At 36.8% G+C, this 15,848-nt stretch overlaps 1 protein-coding gene across 4 annotated transcripts in view; it reads left to right on the forward strand.

Moving 5' to 3' along the window:
* LOC121317197 (ERO1-like protein beta) overlaps nucleotides 1-13,818 on the forward strand; it is a 38,576-nt gene extending 24,758 nt beyond the window's left edge. For 3 of the 4 annotated variants that reach the window (XM_041252868.1, XM_041252870.1, XM_041252871.1), the window contains 10 exons: nucleotides 12-132; nucleotides 1,155-1,201; nucleotides 5,246-5,257; nucleotides 7,074-7,100; nucleotides 10,417-10,509; nucleotides 10,609-10,855; nucleotides 11,585-11,654; nucleotides 11,821-11,907; nucleotides 12,445-12,578; nucleotides 13,287-13,818. In XM_041252868.1, coding sequence (XP_041108802.1) covers nucleotides 12-132; nucleotides 1,155-1,201; nucleotides 5,246-5,257; nucleotides 7,074-7,100; nucleotides 10,417-10,509; nucleotides 10,609-10,855; nucleotides 11,585-11,654; nucleotides 11,821-11,907; nucleotides 12,445-12,578; nucleotides 13,287-13,347 — 899 coding nt within the window. In that variant the 3' untranslated portion in view covers nucleotides 13,348-13,818. Of the gene's footprint in view, nucleotides 1-11; nucleotides 133-1,154; nucleotides 1,202-5,245; nucleotides 5,258-7,073; nucleotides 7,101-10,416; nucleotides 10,510-10,608; nucleotides 10,856-11,584; nucleotides 11,655-11,820; nucleotides 12,389-12,444; nucleotides 12,579-13,286 lie in introns of those variants that run through there. The other variant, XM_041252869.1, reaches the window with a different exon arrangement.
* Nucleotides 13,819-15,848: the final 2,030 nt, after the last annotated feature.

Here is a 15,848-nt window from a genome sequence, read left to right on the forward strand (position 1 = left end):
CTCTTCCTCAGATGAGACATCACCTGATGCAGAATATGTGGACCTGCTTTTTAACCCAGAGCGCTACACTGGATACAAAGGGCCTTCAGCATGGAGAGTGTGGAACAGCATCTATGAAGAAAACTGCTTCAAGTAAAATAAACAAATTCATTGGATCTTTTTAATTTAATGAATTGGCCACAAGAATCATTGATACAAATAAAGAATTGAAAATAGAGGGCAGTTGGCCAAATGTATTCACATTGCATCGTTTTTTGTGATAGGCGTTTTTAAATATTCATGTTGCATAACAAGTAACAAACACACAGAATAGGCACACTCTTGAGACCTAAATTACCAGTATGAGTTGCATTGTTATTTGTTTTGGGAGTTAGACCATGACCAGTAAGGGGGTTAGAATATGTTAGCTGATACAATTTGAGTTACTTTGCATTAAAGTTTGGTCTGTGGTTGTCAGAACAGCCCTACAGCCAGAGAGTATCAAATGCCTATGGTATCAAGCAGTCATAATGTAATTTCATGACATTTACAACAGGGATAGAAATAAGACTCATATTGCATAAGCTTCAGCCATTCCAGGTTTTAGTACAAGCTTGATTAGCCGCAGTGTATAGGTAACAAGCTCATGTGTATCTCATCAATCAGTAAAACTAGGAATGGCTCAAACTGCTATGCAGTGGGAGTCTTATTGCCATCCCTGTTCAATACAAATGTTCCTTGGCAATCATTTAATTTACAAAGTACCTGTTTTTTAATCACAATATACTAAGGTTTAGTCTATATTAGTTATTTTAGCCAAAAGATTGTAGCCCTGATGTAATTTCCTGTCATTAAAGGTGACTGACAAAGTACTGACAGGCAGAAAAATTAAGCAAATGCATTTTGGTGTAATGACCTTTGCAATTCCTGTCCAATGTGTGCTAAACAGAATGCTGCTACAGTACCAATTATTTTATCTACATATCCAAAGGGAATACTGTAAAATAATATTTTTCCACTACTGAGGGTATGGCATTTTAATAAAATCACAACCCATATTTTCTTAACAATTTGCATTTTTCATAATGTTTTTTTTTTTTTTCCCTACTAAAAATGAATTGGGCTCTTAATTGGCTGAGTGTGTTATAATTAAATAATGTGTTTTATCTTTTCAGACCCAGATCAGTTTACCGCCCCTTAAATCCATTGGCACCAAGCAGAGGTAAATATCTTGATTAGTGGCTGTGTGTGTGTGTGTGTATGTACTTGTCTTGGCTCCAGCTCTGGTAAGGTACAGTGTTGCTACATAGTAGCATGTTGGTAATTGGTTTTGAATGCTGTGCCCAGAGCTGGCAGACAATTGTGTCCCTCCTTTCCTGCCAAATGATGTTCATAATGTCACCGCGATTCTGTCATAACAGGGAATTAAAAAAAAAAAAAAAAAAAAAAAAAAATCTACAGCTTCATATGCAGCTTTTGTTTTCATCATAAGAATATCCTGGTACTGTTTGCAGCTGTTGATTTTAAAGAATGTTCTGCAACTGTGTTTGAAACGAATAGCATTTACTTAATATTTATTTTTTAAATATTAACAAGGCTTTACTTAATCAGTGTATACACGTTTAGTCTTTTTAGTATTGGTGATAAGTGTGCTTTGGGCCCAACAAGATACCTCAAATAAAATATTTATGGTCGATTTTGAATGTCATTTGTTTTTTCTACATAGTGTGGAGACAGTTATAAAACCCACTGTCATAAATAATTTGTTACAAAGTAGAAAATAAATATTGCTGTCCTTCCTGTTTTGTAGTGCTTTTTAAATTACTTGACTGTAAAACCTACAATCTTATTTTTTTTTTTTCCTGTTTGGTGTTTTTCAAACAAAGCCGCTCATAAAATCGGTACTAAAATGAAATGTATTTCAGTTATAAACTCAGTCTCATTACTTGTGTGACCCACTGTGGCAAAGTGCCCACCCCTTGGTGTTTATGTGATGGTGGTGGTGTTGTATGATTATATTGTATTTTTATGCAGGCAGACAAGCCGACCATTTTATTATTTACTGTTTGAGACCGGTGAAAAAGCCGCTCTTATAGTGTGTAGTCAGTGGGGATGGGGTTAAAACCCCTTCCCCAGAACCCTTGTGGGAATGTGACTGGAGCCTTAAGGTAATTATTGTATTAAGTGAGGCAATTAAGAGTATAAAAAACAGAATATAAAAAGGCGCACTCTAGGCTTATTGGAAGGAGAGTGTCGGAGGCGAGACGTGTGTCTAAATAATTAGAAATAACAATTGCTAGACGTGCTGGTTTATTAACGAGCATGATACTTGTTAGTGTTTGTTTGTTTACTTGTTTGGCCCTTTTTGTTTTGTGTTTTGTTTAAATCTTTTGTTGTATTATTTAATAAACGTGCTGAGCGCTTCAGTTTTACCCCGCCCTCCTTTGTTTTGTGCTGCTTCTTCCTGCTCAGGGACGTCACCACAGCTGGGCACTGCAACCACTCTGCCACATATGCTGCCCTGCATGGGATAAACAATGCCTCCAGGAGCTTATTGGGTTTTTTGGGTTTTTTTTTTTTTTAACTATTTAAAAAGTGATTTAAAACAAACAAAAAAAAAAAAGAAGAACAAAAAAAACGGAAAGCTGGAGAGATGGCTGCGGGGAACTGGAGGACCTCCTCGTGGTCTGGAGGACCAAGGCTGGTGCCTTGCTTGCGGGGTATACGGGCACATGGTGGTTGTCTGCCCCTTTCAGGAAGAGAAGGAGGAACCAGCCCAAGAGAGGAAGTGGGGAGAAGGAACAGGATGAGAAGGGGGAGAGGAAAGCAGCAACAGCAGCAATAGCAGGAGGAGGTTGGGGATGACGGCTGGGAGGCCTTTTTAAAGAACCTTGTGGCAGAGTTGTGCCCTGGCTGTGGGACATATGGGGGGAACTAATGCCCAAGTGGGAGGAGCCTGTGTGCCCAGCTCCCAGAAGGGGGGAGCCGGTATGGCCACAGCCCTGGAATTGGAGTCCCACAGAACAAGAACCCAGGTCTCCTGCTGCGGAGGAAGGGGGCCCGCTGTTCGAAAAAGCCAGTTTTATAATGTGTAGTCGGTGGGGGATGGGGTTAAAACCCCTTTCCTAGAACCCTTGTGGCAATGTGGCTGGAGCCTTAAGGTAATTACTGTATTAAATTAGGTAATTAAGGCTCCAGCCACAGAATATAAAAAGACGCACTCCAGGCTTATTGGGAGGAGAGTGTCAGAGACGAGACGCAAGTCTAAATACCGGTAAAGAGAAATAACAATTGCTAGACGTGCTGGTTTATTAACTAGCACGATACTCGTTAGTGTTTTATTGTTTGTTTGTTTGGCCAACGTGTCCCTTTTTATTTTGTTTAAATATTTAATAATATTTAATAAACGCGCTGAGCGCCGTTGCACTTCGGTTTTGCCCCGTCCTCCTTTGTTTTGTGCTGCTTCCTGGTATGTGACGTCGCCACACCTGTGCACTGCAACCACTCTGCCACACCCATATACAGATATAGATATAGATGGATAGATAGATAGATATCAAGAGCAGGAGGTTGTATGGTCCAGTTGTTAAAGAAAGGGGCTTGTAACCAGGAGGTCCCTGGTTCAAATCCCAGCTCAGCACCTGACTCCTTATGCTCTGGTGAGATGTTGTTGTAATTGACTCTGGAACTGATGCATAGTACACACACCCTAGTCTTGTATCTTGTAAAGCGCTTTGTGATGGTGATCCACTATGAAATATAAATTAGTGTAATGGAGAGGCTTTCTCTTCAGATCCTGCTATGTTTTTATATCTAACCGGAACAGATTTATATAATCTATGTGCAAACTACTGCAATACATATTTAGGGGGTGATTGTAAGGATACCTCCATAATGCTGCCGTAAATCTTGTTTAGAAGCTGTAAAGTCTTTTTTTTTTCTTTCTTTCCTGCTCTCTAAAAATGCGGCGTATGTAAATAATGGTGTTGACCCGGCATTCTGCACCCGCTATCAATTTTGCACTTTGCTATCATTAATCCATTAAAATTATATTGAAATGCATTCAAATATAGAAAAAAGCTTGGAATTCGGCAGGATCTGGATACTAAGCGGACACAAACATTCTAATGTGGTGTAAGGATTTTGTCTTGCACTTGGGCAACTGCTGACCGTCCAAAAACTTTACACCTCTTCTTAGAAGATGCAAACCATTGTAGAAGCGAGTAACTAAGAGCTGTGTAAAAGCACACACCTGCAGAGACCTGTCATTGGCTTCAGGGTGGCTGCTGTGGTTCACTGTAGAATTTTGTCACCGCTCCGCTCACATTCTCTGTACACGACTGGTCTATGGACCGTGTGTGTGTCTGTCTGTGTGTGTGTGTAAAAATAAAAGCAGGGAAGCGAAAGCTTGCCTCAGCAGGGATTGGTTGACATCCGTGTAGGCGGGGACATGAAAGCCCACATCAACGCCGACAGAGGTGACAGCTGAGATAGACAAGCTGCTGTGCGAATGTGCAAAACCTTTATTGTTTTTGGTTTGGTCCAGGCTGACGGGCCAGGAATAATTGTCCCAATAAACCGTGGATTCAAGAACCTGCAAATTCAAATTGTGTGTCTCCATCCATCATTTTCCACGGTACGCTACAATATTGATTTGGCCATTGTAAATCATTTTGTGAATAAAAATTTCGATATTCGTTATAAGGCGAAACACAAAAAATGCGGACTCCAATTATGGACCCCGACAACTGCGTTCTAACGGGGTAACACTACTTAAATCACCCCCTTAATCTCCATCTGTGTTGACATTCAGCAGGGTACATTCTTTTATGTTAGGTAGCACTGCAGTGGTGTTACATTTATAGCATATGTGGCTTTAAATAGAACTATGACATGCCTTACAAGTAAAACAGTCAAGAAAATAAGCATCAGTAATAAGCATGATGACTAACAAAACATGAAGGCTATGACTTTGTAATCTTTAGCTATGCCAAAGCACAGCAGAAGTAGTGCAAATTATCACTTTGAAATAACCTGCCATGGACTTCACAATTATAGTTTTTGCTCAGCCTTGGATAACCGTGGAATGTGTTTAAGGTTAACTTTCTAAAGGGAAAATAAAGCAAAAAAGATTTGTATTTTTTGTTAAGGATTCTTTATTTAATTTAAATAGTGGTTTCAACTAAAAACTGGTGGTAGATAAGTCCTAAGTTAATTTGTGTTTTTATCTGTTTAATTGCAATTCTTTTTTTTTTAATTCCTTTAGGAGATGATGATGGTAAGTAAATAACTTTTTTCACATTTATTTAACATTCCAAGACAAAGCCTTAGTGTAGTAGAACCCTCTTTACTGAACTGTCCCCTAAGTGTACAGTGCAGTACAATTAAGCCGTTTGGATAAAATGGGCACACACACACACACACACACACACACACACACACACACACACCGTGTCTAGTAAGTATTCACCCCCCCTTAGACGTTTTCACAGTTTGTTGTGTTATAACCTGAAATTGTGTTGCATTTAAACATGATTTTTTTTTCCCTTTTGATTTTCACAACCTACTCAACACTTTGAAGAGGCAAGAGAATTTCTATTGTGAAACAACAGTTAATGAAAAATAAAAAAAAAAAACTGAAATGTCTTGGTTAGATAAGTATTCACCCTCCAGAGTCAATACTTGGTAAAACCACCTTTGGAGTCTTTTGGGGTAAGTCTCTAACAGGTTTGCACATCTGGATCGTGCAATATTCACCCATTTTTCTTGGAAAAATTGTTCAAGCTCTGTCAAGTTGGGTGGGGATCGTTGGTGGACAGCAATCTTCAAGTCTTGCCACAGATTCTCAATCGGATTCAAGTCAGGGCTTTCACTGGGCCACTCTAAGACATTCACTTTCTTGTTTTTAAGCCACTCCAGTGTTGCTTTGGCTGTGTGCTTGGGGTCATTGTCCTATTGAAAGGTGAATCTCTGTAATTCTTAGGTCTTTTGCAGACTGAATCAGGTTTTCCTCAAGGATTTGCCTATATTTAGCTCCATTCATTTTGCCCTCTACCCTTACAAGCTTCCCAGTCCCTGCGGATGAAAAGCATCCCTATAGCATGATGCTGCCACCACCATGCTTCACAGTAGGGATGGTGTTACCTGGGTGATGTGCTGTGTTGGGTTTGCACCAGACATAACGCTTTGCATTTAGGCCAGGTAGTTCAATTTTTGTTTCATCGGACCACAGAATCTTTTGCCACATCTTTTCAGTTTCCCACATGCCTTTTTAGAAGTTCCAAGCTGGATTTTACATGAGCTTTTTTCAGAAATAGCTTCCTTCTTGCCACTCTTCCTTACAGACCAGATTTGAGGAGTACCTCAGCTATTGTTTACACATGGACAGTTCCTCCCATCTCAGCCATGGAATGCTGTAGGTCTTTCAGAGTTGTCATTCGCCTCTTGGTGGCTTCTCTGACCAATGCCCTTCTTACCCAGCTGCTCAGTTTGGGAGGACGGCCTGCTCTAAGCAGATTCTGGGTGATGCCGTATACCTTCCACTTCATGATCAACTTGACTGTGCTCCAAGGGATATTCAGTGCCTTTTAAATCTTTTTATACCACTCCCCTGATCTGTGCCTTTCCACAACTTTATCCTGGTGTTCTTTTGAAAGCTCCTTTGTCTTCATGGTAGTGTCTTTTGCTTTGAATGCACTACCCAATTGTGGGATCTTACAGGTGTACTAAAATCATTGAAATTGTTGAGTAGGTTGTGTAAATCAAAGGAACAAAAATCCAATTTTAAATGCATCAAGATTTCAGGTCTGACACAACAAACTGTGAAAACGTCCATGGGGGATGAATGTTCCTATAGGCAATGTGTGTGTATAGAGAGAGAGAGAAGTGGCATATATATATATATATATATATATATATATATATATATATATATATATATATATATATATATATATATATCTATAATATCTAGATAATAGATATATATATATATAAATGCCAATTTAAATCTCTCTCACTCATATATATATATAAATCTCATCTAAACCAGAAGTCAAATACTGTTGCTGATATTATTTTTTTTATTTACACAGGGGAGAACTTCTATAACTGGCTGGAAGGTAATTTCATTTCTAATTTCTGATTACCGATTGGTAACACATCTCATCTGAGCTATGAAACTTTGCGAATACATTTGTCACAAGAAGTCCACTCATGTACTGTAGGTCATGGTTACCTACTTTGTCAGAGTAAACACATCTTGTTAACTGAGGTATTGATGGCTATATCTTGAGAATCCCTTGTCTGATTTTTAAAACGATTAAATTAACATTTATCTACATACTGTGAAAGAGAGAATCTCCAGGACCTACATTCAGTCTGTAGACGCTGAGTTGGCTAGATTTGAATTCGGTATCTTGAAAAGCATGTATCATGATTTTGATTTATTGATTTATTTTATTTTTAATACAATTATAATCCACATTTTGGTTTATGTTGGCCATGAGACTTTTCACAGAAACATGTTTGCTTACTTTTTAATCCCATCTTGCTGTTAGAAGAAATGCACAGTTGGCTGCTCTTGAAAGAATAGGTTAAGTCTAATCAACATTGTACAAGGAAAATACTATCCCTTCTATTGTATGTACAGCATTTGTTTATCCGCACTGTATTAAATAGAAATAAAACATTGAAATTACAAATTCCATATTACCTGCTGAATTCATTTCACAAAACATTACAATATTTGGGATTAATTACAACATATAAAAGCCCAACTGGAGCAGGCAAAATTAATATTTCAAGTCTGACTTTTACTAAGAGACTTTCTTTTTAAGTAGCAGGGTTCCGAAAAACATAGCGTTGCACATCCCCATGTGTTGCTACAACTGTTTAAATAACTTACCTGTAAATTTTCTTTTCATTGTTACTATCCTGATAACTTTTTTCACTTTTATAACTGAAAGTTTTCAAAATGTCCGCTTTAGTGCACTGATAGTGTAAGGATTATTGCCCACATTGTCAAACAGATAACACAGCAATAACGATCCATGATGTGGTACAGAACAGAAAAGCCAGAGCACTTATTGATTATCATTATTATTATTATTATTATTATTATTATTATTATTATTATTATTGTATATTTTTTTGTAATCACTTTACCTACAGTGATTTAGATCTCAAACCCCAGTGCACTACAGCAGCCATTTTGAAAAGAGCTTTGGAACAGACTTTAAAGTTTGTAAGGTTAAAAAGTTGTTGTCAGGATGTCAACAATGAAAAGAAAAAAAATTCAGGTCCGTTTATTTAAACAGTTGTAGCAACGCATGGGGACGTGTAATGATATATTTTTTCAGAACCCCGCTGCTTATTCTTTAATACTCTGCTGGCTTTGCGTTGCGGTTCTATTATGCTTGCATTTAGAAAACCTATTTCCATCAGCACATATGAAGTGATGGAAACATTAAATATTTAGGAAGAATTGAAGACTTGTTCATTTGCTTGTATTAAGCAATATTTTAAATGCCGTTGACATCAAATCATATTTTTTCTTATGACAAATACTACTGTTTTTATTTAAAATAAAATTATTCTGTCCAAAGAAATATTTATTATAAAAACTAGAATAATAAGGTTGGAGGTCAGTTTCCTGATCACACTGCAAACATTTTTTTTGTTTTTTTTAATTGGCTGCAAATAGCAAAATAGGGTAATTCGTCCTGAAGAATATAATAATATAATATTTTAAACCTACAGAAGACCTACATTTTCAACTCCATAGAAAATGTTTTCTGTCCACAGTGGCAAATTAGGCCCCTAAGCGTTTGCATTCCAAAGATTTTTAAACTTTACATTTATTATTTGACTGATATATGCATGCAGAAGAACATATTGCACATTTAGGCACAATGATCAACCCTGTATCGACTGTGGATTTCAATATATCCATTAGAACTACTTTACTTACATGTCATAAAGATGGAACTTTGATACCAGCTACAGGCAGAACATTAACATGAACAGCTCCATTCATTCTGCGAAGGAGCTAAAACTGTTAGGTGCACACTACCAAACAAATTAGTGCCCTACTTTTGGTCAGAATTAGATTTTAACATTACAAGTTACAGTAACTTCTAATGATGAATGCAGGTAAAAATATTGTTTTCTTAGCTACATCCAAGTAAAGCACACCAGGTAGGTGGAAGATAGCGCTGCAAAACATTTAAAATAAATACATGTACTTAAATAAAACTGAGAATTTACTAAGAATGTGTCACACAGTTTACCATTTAGTTGTATGAAGGAAGACTCCTCAGCACAGTAGATAGTTGATTGTTTTTATATTAGTGGTGACAGTAAGGAGGAGTGTATATGATGAATGACTCAAGATTGTATCAATCATACAACCTGAATGCATGAACGTTGATGATCTCTTCAATCACTGGATTTCCCAGTTCTTTATTTTTCATAGAGGGTTACTTATGTATTGTGACAGACCCTGTATTTTTATGACGGATGCCCCACCAATGACCTTAAAAGCTTAAAGCCTAATTTTAAACCAATTATTTTTTATACTTGCAATCAGAACCCTTAACCAAATACATATTGTTCTGAAGCAAACAAACATTTAACTAAACAGTTGTATTCCAGTGTGGAAGGGGTGTGGGTAATTCACTGACTAGGAGACAGACAGGTGTAATTGAAAACACCACACAGGTGCCCAGTTTTATTTTTGACAGTTCTTACTTTTTCCGGCAGAGGGCACTGTTGACCGTGGGCTGCCTATCAACGATGATAGACAGCACCACGGAAATACCACAGCTGGTAAGCGAACAGCAAGTGCACTCGCAGGTGCTCAAAGAAATAATAATGAAAACAGAAGGCGAAAAGAACAATGGAAAATAAAACAGTAATAAAACTACAAATAAAAGGTGCTGCACTCGGCAGCGTTATCCCGGTCGCCGCTACCCGCACGACCCGGATCACAGTCCTACTCTGTAGGCTAACTAGCCTGCTCTTTTACAATACACCGGGGTCTGCCCAAGGTTCCCCGCTCTCTCTGTCTCGCTGTGAAACTCTCTTTGTTTCGCCTGATTCCCGGTCCTGGATCAGAGCTTCCGCACTCTCGGTGCGTCTAAGTGGGCCGAGCTGAGGAGACAGCAGAGCGTTACTTTATAGGACCAACAATCACCCAAGACTTGCCTCTCAGCCATTCAGAGAGGGGGAAAGTCCACACACCCACTTTCCCACCTCCCCTTGTCACTGCCATGACTCGCAGGCGGTTGTTGGACGACTGCCGCCCTCTTCCTGCAGCCCATGAACACGCCAGCAGAGTCAGCACAGATCTCTCCCTGTTACATCCAGTTATTAATAAAACAGTGGTATTAGGATAAATAGCTAATTTTTCAATGTATATTTTATTTTTTCACACAGGTCTGTGTCTTGAGAAAAGAGTATTTTATAGACTGATTTCTGGGCTCCACACAAGTATCAACATACATCTCTGTGCCAAATATCTGATAGATGGTAAGGAAGAATAACCTTTGTTTTCTATTTTTATAGTCTTTTTATTCTTATGATTTGCATATGCTACATACGTTTTTTTTGTTCTTTCTATAAATGCAGAGGGCTGGGGAAAAACCACATGGGGAACAAATGTGAAGGAGTTCAGACATCGTTTTGATCCTGTTGAAACTAAGGGAGAGGGGACCAGAAGACTTAAAAACCTATACTTCTTATACTTGATAGAGTTACGTGCTTTATCCAAAGTAGCGCCATACTTTGAACGGACCATTGTGGAGTTGTATACCGGCAATACTGAGGAAGATGCAGCTACAAAAGAACTACTTTTGCAAGTCTTTAATGAGACAAAGTAAGGAGGCAAATACTTTGTTATGTATTTGTTGTCAAGGTAAAACAAATACAGAAATTCGACAACACAATCAATTCACAATTGTATTTTCTGCATTTTTTTTCCCATAATGTATATGCACTAGCATGGATATTAGGGATGGAAGTACGCTTGATTAGCCACACAGTGTATAAGTAACAAGCCCAGATGTGTCTTTTTTTAAACTCATAGTAAAACCAGGAATTGGTCAAGCATTATGCAATATGAGTCTCATTTCCATCTTGTATATTCACACATTAGTGTTCTAGATTTTTACAATTTTATATATTTCACAGGGGGGGTCACAGCAGACCAAAGTTATTTCAGAGGGATCCTAGAAAAGTTTGAGAACTATAATTACAGTAGCTTACAAAACTAACTTGACCTACTATAATAACAATAACTCAAATGTATAAGTGGGATCAATGTCTTCTGAAGCAGAATCCTTATTTGTATTGATTTATTTTAATTCATCACTTTCAAATAAATAAATGAAATCTTATAAGATCCCAGTGACCAATTTGAAAACATAACTTTACACGACCAGAAAACGTGGTTTCACAGAGGAGACAGAAAAATGAGGAGGGCTGTCGTCATGGACACTGAAAAGGTTATTTGTTCTCTAGAGGATATTGGGTTCACATAAGAAAAGGAGTATGCTACATTCTGTACTGTAGTTCTAATGAAAGTTACATCTGCTTCTTTCAATAGAGCATTCCCTATGCATTTTGATGAGAAATCCATGTTTGCTGGAGGCAAAAAAGAAGCAAAAATATTAAAGGTAAATGTACTGATTTTAACTTGGATATTTTTGATATTTAATTATTTAACTTTTTTTTTTTTTTTTTTTGCCTTTTGTAAAAATATATTTACATTGGTTTAAAAAATAAAAAATAAAAAAAAATACTGAAGTCATAATCACCTTTTTGTTGTTTTTGTTTTTTTAGGAAGAGTTCAGGCTCCATTTTAAAAATATATCCCGTATAATGGACTGTGTTGGCTGTAGTAGTTGTCGACTGTGGGGTAAGCTTCAGGTATGTTATCTCTCTTACACCTTTCATTTTTATATGTATTTCTAATCTATGATAAGTACATGCAGCTTCACTAATAATCAGTGCTTGTATGTGGTATCAGAAATGTCTTGTATTACAAACTGTATTTTATCCTTTATTAACAAATGCATGAATATAGGGTAACATTTCTGTTTTCAAACTATGCTTGGCAACAGGTGTTTACATTTTCCAATTTTTCAATAACTTTTCACACTGTTCAGACTGGTTTTAATATTTAGCTTGCAAAATTTGCTTAATTTTACATTTTTGGAGGGTGATTAAAAAGTGTATAATTAATAAAACCCACCAGATGTTTAATGTTTTTATATGTAGTAGAATTTAAATGGATTCTGATTGTAGAGCATATTTACATTTTATCACTGAGTAATACTAATTTCAATGAAAGTAACTTTATTATGTGAGCTGTTCCACAACTAGAAACCGTTATTACAGAAGATGTGATTAAAGAGTCATTGTACTGAAACCATATTGCAATGCATGTATTTGTTTTCCTCCCAGACCCAGGGCTTGGGAACAGCACTGAAGATTTTGTTTTCGGAAAAAGAAATTAAGAATCTTTCAGAGAACAGCACTTCTAAAGACTTTCAGCTCACGCGTCAGGAAATTGTTGGTCTTCTGAATGCTTTTGGAAGGTATGAATAATTATAATATTAAAAGCTTGCTGTACAATTTACTGTACTTTCCTTTACATTATATATTGTATCATAATAGATGTGTTTTATGAGACATAAATTCTACATTGCTACTTTTTCCCCAAATTATTTTAAAATGTGTATTTTTAGTGTAACTACTACCTGTATCTCATTGAAATGTTTCCTTTCAACAAGTGTGCCATTACACCCCGACTCTTATCTCCCAACAGCCCTCTTTACTGTTGGATGCAGAATGCAATATTATATAGACTTTTTTTTTTTTATACCATTTGGGAACTTCTATAGTGGTCATAGTCCACTACGTTTCACCAAAACTAGCATTTCTCAATCGAAATCCATTAGAAAGAAGCAGAAAGTGTTCAATGAGCAGCTTCTCTTCATGTGTTCTTGAAAAATGGAATACTGTAAAATCTGCTCAGCAAAAGCATAACATCAGCTACCACAGAACCAAATTTTTGCTATTATCACAAAACATACAAGTGTAAAAACCTCATCAATGAAAACTGATAGTAGTCATATTAAGTCCCCCACATTAAATGTTTAATAAACAATATTTGCTCCAGCACACGTCTTGTTTAAAATAATGGCCCAGAGTTGCAGTATGTTGTGCACTGCTCCAGTAATCATACTTTGTAATAAATTGTGCCTACTTTCATACTTTCACAAACTGTGCCTTTTTTTTTCTAGGCTTTCAACAAGTATAAAGGAGCTTCAGAATTTCAGAACTCTTCTGCAGGACAACAGGTAACAAACATTGCCAGCCACAGTGACGACTGACCATGGACACAGCGATAGTCTGTTTGATTGTGGCATTTCCCCCAGAATGAGACCACTTCAGGAACTATTTCATAATGATCTAGAGTACTTCTGCTTACTCTTAACTTCAGAAATTCTGTGAAACCCAGGTTTCACAAAAGTAGAAATAGTGCATTTTGTACCAAAAGTTCCAGATCAGGTTTTAACATTTAGGTATACTTAAAGGACCATGTTTTGTTCACTACGCAGATAGATAAATATTACTTTTGTTTCTGTTCATGACCCCCCTTTTTTCAATAGACACTCTTTAAGTTTACAAAGATGTTTGTTTTAAGAAATTTGTTATAGCAGTTGTAGTAGGTCAAGTTCAATTTAGGTGTCAAAGAGAATCTACAGCTGTGGCCAAATGTTTTGCATCACCTATAATTTTAGGATTGATAATAATAAAAACCTATATAAACATAAATGATATAGCAAAAGTCAACCGGAAACCATCATCATAGTACAGTATTTCATGTTAGATTTCAAAATGTCACATTTTACAGTTTTTGTCAGTTTTTTGTTAAGTTATATGGAAAACTACAAAGTGATATGTAATTCAATATGTTAACATAACATGCAAAACTTTTGGCCATAGCTGTACAGTGAAAAACTTCTGATTGTTAACTGTATTACCTCAAAATGTTGTTAGCCTGGTGCAGCTGATAAAAGCGTAAGATTCACCACAAATATTAGATTGCTTTTATGTGAGTTCTTTTATTTTTTCTTCCTGTTTTTGGTGCATTATTAGTTGTTGCCAATTTTAGTTCTGCTGCTCACCCTTAATGCTGTCTGCTGCTTGGAGACTAGAAATGTACATTTCTGTTCCTGTGCATAATGGAAGCTTCTAAAATATTTATTCAAGTTTATTTCATGTAGCATACGCTTCTGATAAGTTATACAACTACTCGTTTTGATGGTGAATTCAGTCCCCATTGAGTTTGCGAGCTAAATCCCATTTGGAAAGTTGGTAGCCATTCAGGCTTTTGATGTCTTTTTTATTTTGATGCGTAACCCAAACCCGAATTCACATTTAATTGGAGCTGCCGTGCTCTTCCAGTTAATATGTAATTAGGAACCATACAGAAAACCAAAGAGAAAGTGTTCTTTTTAAAGCGTCTGCTGTTATCTACAGAATGACTGCATAGAATTGTAGAAGCCACGGAAAACTGTTTTCAACTATATTAATGTTTGTAGGAACATAAAAGCCCCTTTATGTAACCTTAAAATACATTTACAAATCCTTTATTGATAATAGTTTTTGGAAAGTTTATTGAATAGGGTGTATATAATAAATCCATAGACATTGAATCAATTCCTTTACTGTATGGGATGTTATTAGCATAAAGTCACTACTGGGATTTTAACACTTTCATGCACATGTCCTCATATGAGGCTGTAAAGGCATGAAGGGGTTAATAACCACCTAGTATCTGCTGGTTTCTCCTACCCCTGCAGATGAGATAAAGTTTGCACTGAAACATTGCATGCATGGAGATGTCATTTACCCTGTCCCACCAAAAACACGCTTAACTATGCTTCATGTCCATATCAAGGTATAGATATTTATTTTAATAATTTATAGCTAAATGTATAAAAGCAGACAGCGGTTTAGAGCAAAGCAGCGATTTTTATTTTAGGTAAAAATAGGGTACATTCTTCATCCTGGTTTTTTAAATACAACAATCTGCCCTTTTTGCTTCCAGGAAATAGTGTCTGTTGATGTAGCCACTGGCTGAGTGACAAACCTACAGTAATGAGGACATTTTACTTTTGAAAGTAAATGTCACAGTAAAGATACATCCCTCTCTTCTGAAGGTCATTTTAAATCTCATTGTTTCTTGTTTTGTGAGTTACCCCTTTTTTAAGTTATATATGATCGCGCATTCCACTCATTGTCAGATAGAATTTAATTTTACCTCCTCATACGCTGTGTTTATACAGAAGCGATAATAATGTGAAGCTGCTGAGTGGTTGGCTAATCCTGTTGAGTGGCCTGCCTAACTGACTTTACACGTTTTACATAATGTGACGACTGGAACCGAATTAGCCTATGACAGGAATATAAAAGAAGTAATGCATGTTTTCCCTGGATCAAATGTTTCAAATATGTTTACCAAGGGGGTGTGTGTGTGTGTGTGTGTGTGTGTGTGTGTGCATGCGCGCGTGTGCATGTGCGTGTATGAGACTCAAATATGCTTTATTTGGTAGTTTGGCAGATTGGGTATATATTGTAATTATACAGCTACTGTCCTTGTACCAAATTTAGGAAAACTTGTTCTCAAAAAGGTGCAAAGCTTGTTGTGTGATGCAATATTTTGTTGTGTTAGGTAATATTCATAATCTTGCTCTTCTAAAACCTTAGAGCAGGAGCTGTCTGGACTTAAAATCAGTCTCACACACTGGACCTTTTTTCTCATTTTGCTTTATCAAGTGACTAGATTCACCAGTAAA

Source organism: Polyodon spathula, chromosome 6 (assembly GCF_017654505.1).
Source record: "Polyodon spathula isolate WHYD16114869_AA chromosome 6, ASM1765450v1, whole genome shotgun sequence".
Taxonomy (NCBI): Eukaryota; Metazoa; Chordata; class Actinopteri; order Acipenseriformes; family Polyodontidae; genus Polyodon; species Polyodon spathula.